At 57.2% G+C, this 4,395-nt stretch overlaps 1 protein-coding gene across 1 annotated transcript; it reads left to right on the top strand.

The window, feature by feature from the left end:
• On the top strand, positions 1,443-4,355 carry METTL27 (methyltransferase like 27). Its single transcript, XM_013995551.2, is given in 7 exon segments — positions 1,443-1,581; positions 1,746-1,872; positions 2,408-2,536; positions 2,744-2,879; positions 3,280-3,372; positions 3,969-4,089; positions 4,091-4,355. Coding segments are annotated over 6 exon segments (729 nt in total). The 5' UTR covers positions 1,443-1,581; positions 1,746-1,749; the 3' UTR covers positions 4,218-4,355.

Here is a 4,395-nt window from a genome sequence, read left to right as displayed (position 1 = left end):
CCACCCCACCCACCAGCAATCTGATTCAGATTCAAAAGGTCTGGGGTGGGACTCAAGAATTTGCATTTCTGGAGTTCCACAGTGAATCAGAGGGTTAAGGATCCAGTGCTGTCCCTGCTGTGGCTCTGGTCGCTGCTGTGGCACGGCTTGCAATCCGTGGGCTTGCCAAAAAAAAAAAAAAAAATTGCATTTCTAACAAACTTCCCTAAGGCTTGTCCCTGGAGCTACTCAAGTTAACGATGCTAACACAGGTGCTGCAAGTCTGTGGCCCATACTTTGAGTAGCAAGGCTCCCTGTGCTGTCCAATTCAGAGGCCACTAGCCACAGATTTCTTAAATAAGTGTTAAAATTCACTCCTCAGCAGTGAGACAGGAAGGGGGCAGGGCCCCAATTCCTTTCTCCAAAATAGACAACTCCCCCAATTATTAGTGTATGAAATTACCCAGCCCATAAAAACTAACCACCCTGTACTGGGGGGCAACCTCTTGCCTTCTGAGATGGCCCATACTCTGTCTACGGAGTGTGTGTCTCTCTCAATAAATCTACTTCTTAGCTATCATTCTGCCTCTCCTTGAATACCTTCTGCCAGGAGACAAAAAGAACCAGAGCTTTGGGAGTTCCCTTCATGGCTCAGCAGTAACGAACCCAACTAGGATCCATGAGGTTGCGGGTTCAATCCCTGGCCTTGCTCAGTGGGTTAAGGATCTGGCATTGCTGTGAGCTGTGGTGTAGGTCGAAGATGCAGCTTGGATCCTGCATTGCTGTGGCTGTGATGTAGGCCAGTGGCTGTAGCTCCAATTCCACCCCTAGCCTGAGAACGTCCATATGCCACAGATGCAGCCATTAAAAAAAAGCAAAAAGCAAAAAAAAAAAAAAAAAGAACCAGAGCTTCATTAAGCCGTAAGACCAGACCATGTGTGTGCGACTTCAGCTGGGAGGTCGTGGGTTCAAGTCCCTTCTGAAGTGTTAGGTTTCAGCAGCACTAGACACATTTCAAATGCTCAAGAGCCACTTGAACAGCGTGTATTATAAAACATTTCATCACCAAAGAAAGTTCTACTGGACAGCATTGCATGGTTCTTGGTGGCGGTTCTAAAAACGAAAGCTGATCTTAGGTCTTTGGCCCCCAGGAATTCTGAGGCTCATCCTGCCTAAAATCTTATGCTTTGGGGAGGGATAAAGTACATCAGAGCAGGCAGGAGACAGAACACCTCTCAACCCTAATACTCAGAAGATTCTGGGATCTTTCCAGCCTGGAGGCGGGCCAAGAACTTTGAACTCATTGGCTGGTGGCTGAGGGGCGGGTTGCCAGTGCTTTCCTTTGATTGGGTATTTTCTCTTAGTGGCAAGCCAATCATCAGGGAGGTGGGGGCGGGACCAGGCTCGCTCTACAGGCCCCGCCCCGAGTTCCGGCGCCCTGGTCCCCTTGGCGGGTCAGATTGGCTGTGAGTTCTGATGCCCCTAGAGTCTTAGAGTCCCTTCCGTCCCGGAAGCCCGCTTACCGAGGCCGAGGTGGAGAACTGGGGGCAGGTCCTCCCTCCCACTACGGGGAACACCGCTCCCCGCAGCCCTGAGCCCCAGGTCCATCCTCGCTCTCTGCGTGCTCAGTGTTCCTGTCTAAGAAATTTGATTGCATTGTGCCAGTGGCCTGGAGAGGCCGCGTCCTGACAGCTTTTTCTGCCGGGCATGATGGGTGGGGTGGAGATTGAGGTGGGCCTCAAGACATGGAGACCATGTCCCCACAGGAGAATGGCTCTGGAGGAGGGCGGGAGACTGTCCGAACTGCGGGCACGAGTTGGGGCTTCGCATGGCATCACCGATCTGACCTGCAAGCTTCACTTTTATGACCAGTGGGCCCAGGACTATGACCAGGTAAACCAGCCGGGTCCTCACCTCTGCCTCCCTCTGCTCCTCTGGCCTCAGTTTTCCTATCTGTAAAGTCAGAACAGGAAGCCTTGCACCATCCCAAGGTGATCAGTGTGTGAGCAAAGTCAGACATGACTGCAACCCTGCAGTCCTGTCTGCTCTCAGACTGGCCCCTCTTTAGCCCACCTTCAGTGGCCCTGCCCTCCGACCAGCCCCATCACTCCAGATTGGCAGCCTCTAGAGATCAGGGACCAGGACCCGCCCACCCTGGGGCTGCCTGGAAGAGGTGCCGCTGAGGGGTCACTATGGACCAAGCCGAGAGCAATGCCAAGGCCCACAGGAAAGGCCCCAGCAGTGGGCTGGGAGCTGTTGTCTGGTACCAGCCCCTTGGCAGAGGAAGGCCTCACCCACTGTTAGTCCCAGCAGGTCCTGAGGCCCCAGTGCACACAGCTTGGCCTGGCTGACTCCTAGACCACCCCACAAGGAGGTCCCCCAAACACTGGAGCACGCGGTGGTGGGTGGCTCAATACTCTGTCCCCAGGATGTGGCCATGCTGCAGTACCGTGCCCCCCGCCTCGCAGTGGATTGCCTCACCCGTGCCCTGCCGGGCCCACCCCATGACGCCCTGATCTTGGATGTGGCCTGTGGCACTGGCCTGGTGGCTGTAGAGGTGAGGCCACCCTGGCCCCCTTGCTTTTGCCCCAACTTGTTCAAAATTCCTCCTACCCCTAGCCCAGATCTCTGCCTCCCTCCTCAGACTCGCTGGTCCCCAGTACTTGGCCTTCATCCACCACAGCGCCCACTGTCCTCCCTGAGGGGCAGGGACCCAGCTGGGAGGTGGCAGGTATGGACTGTGACTTAAGAACTCCCACCCCAGCTGCAGGCTCGGGGCTTCCTCCAGCTGCATGGAGTGGATGGGAGCCCGGGGATGCTGGAACAGGCCCGGGCCCGTGGCCTCTACCGGCGCCTCAGCCTATGTACGCTGGGTCAGGAGCCTCTGCCCAGCTCTGAAGGTACCTCCCCTACTCTTCCCCCGACACACCAAGGCCCAGCCTCTGACCAAGCCCACCTGACAAGCCCGCTCTGACCCCTTTCCTGTCCCAAGGCTCCATCCCCCTTGCTGAGCCTTCCATGAGCCCCTCCCACATGGAGCCCCTATTCCCCTTCTGAGCCCCTCTCCTCCCCGTGCCTCACTGTGATGCCCTCTGTGATGTGTGAGCCCTTCATCTCATGATCTGATCTCAGCCCAGCGCCGCACCTGCCATATCCCCACATGGGATCTGGGTCCTACAGACACCAGTGGCAGGCCTGGCCCCACCCAGGCCCCACCATATGGCTACCATCCTCCAGGGTGGTCTGAGGCCACAGTGAAGACAAACCACCACACCAGATCTGCACCTCCACCCCCCACAGGGACCTTTGATGCGGTACTGATGGTGGGTGCCCTCAGTGATGGCCAGGTGCCCTGCAGTGCCATACCTGAGCTCCTGAGAGTTGCCAAGCCAGGTGAGAAGCAGCTCTCTGCCAGCAACGTCCTATTTCTCCTTACCTCCTCTTCCAGGAAGCCTTCTGGGCACCTGCCTCTCCTAAGTGTATCCAAGCTCTAACTGGGCATACCATGGGTGCCAGGACTGACTGTGCTGGCCTTCCTCTCTCTAACTCTCGTGCTCTCGCATCTTGCAAAGAACAGGGTAATCATCCCTGTGCTGCAAGCTGGGAAACTGAGGCTCCAAGAGGTGAAGGGACTTGCCAAAGGTCCAAAGCCAGTGAGCATTCAGACACAACCATATCCTCCAGCAGAGGGGCTGGGCTAGCGGTAAGAAGGGAGCCCCCTCTGTCAAGGGGATTCAGCCAGTCATTGCCGGTGTAAAGGACACTTGGACCTTAAAGGGTACATAAGCCATCAAGCTGAAGAAGCAGAGAGTATTCCTGGGGAGGAAATCAATGAGCCCCAGGGGCTTGGAGAGGGGAAAGGCTGGCCTGGGGACAAAGCTGAAGGACCTCCACCCTTGAGGATGTGAGCAGGAAGGGGACAACCTAGCAACCGCCCCCCCCCCAGCCCCGCTCCTGTCCCTCCCCCACCCCGTCCTCCCTCTCCCCAGGTGGGCTGGTATGTCTGACCACCAGGACGAACCCATCCAACCTTCGGTACAAAGAAGAACTGGAGGCTACCCTGGACAGGTTGGAGCAAGCTGGGGCGTGGGAACGCCTGATGGCCTGGCCTGTGGAGCAGTGGGAACTGGCCACCTCCAAGCTTGAGGTGGGACCTGGCACTTCTGACAGCGATGGCTTCATCTCCGGGATTGTCTACCTGTACCGCAAGCAGGAGGCAGCCTGGGCCGAGGGAGTGAGGCCCAGTGCCTAGCCCCCAGCCGGCCTCAGCCAGGGGGTCCCTGCGCCTGCTCTGCTTCACCTGTAAAACGGGACCACGCCTCCCACCCTGCGCATGCCCATTAAAGGAGCCTCCCTAGAGGGGCAGCAGGACTCTGGCTCTTTGTTTTCCTCACCCCCGTGACCTCTGCCCTGTGG

The sequence above is a fragment of the Sus scrofa genome, chromosome 3, assembly GCF_000003025.6.
Source record: "Sus scrofa isolate TJ Tabasco breed Duroc chromosome 3, Sscrofa11.1, whole genome shotgun sequence".
Classification (NCBI taxonomy): domain Eukaryota; kingdom Metazoa; phylum Chordata; class Mammalia; order Artiodactyla; family Suidae; genus Sus; species Sus scrofa.
This window is presented reverse-complemented; position numbering and strand designations above follow the sequence as displayed.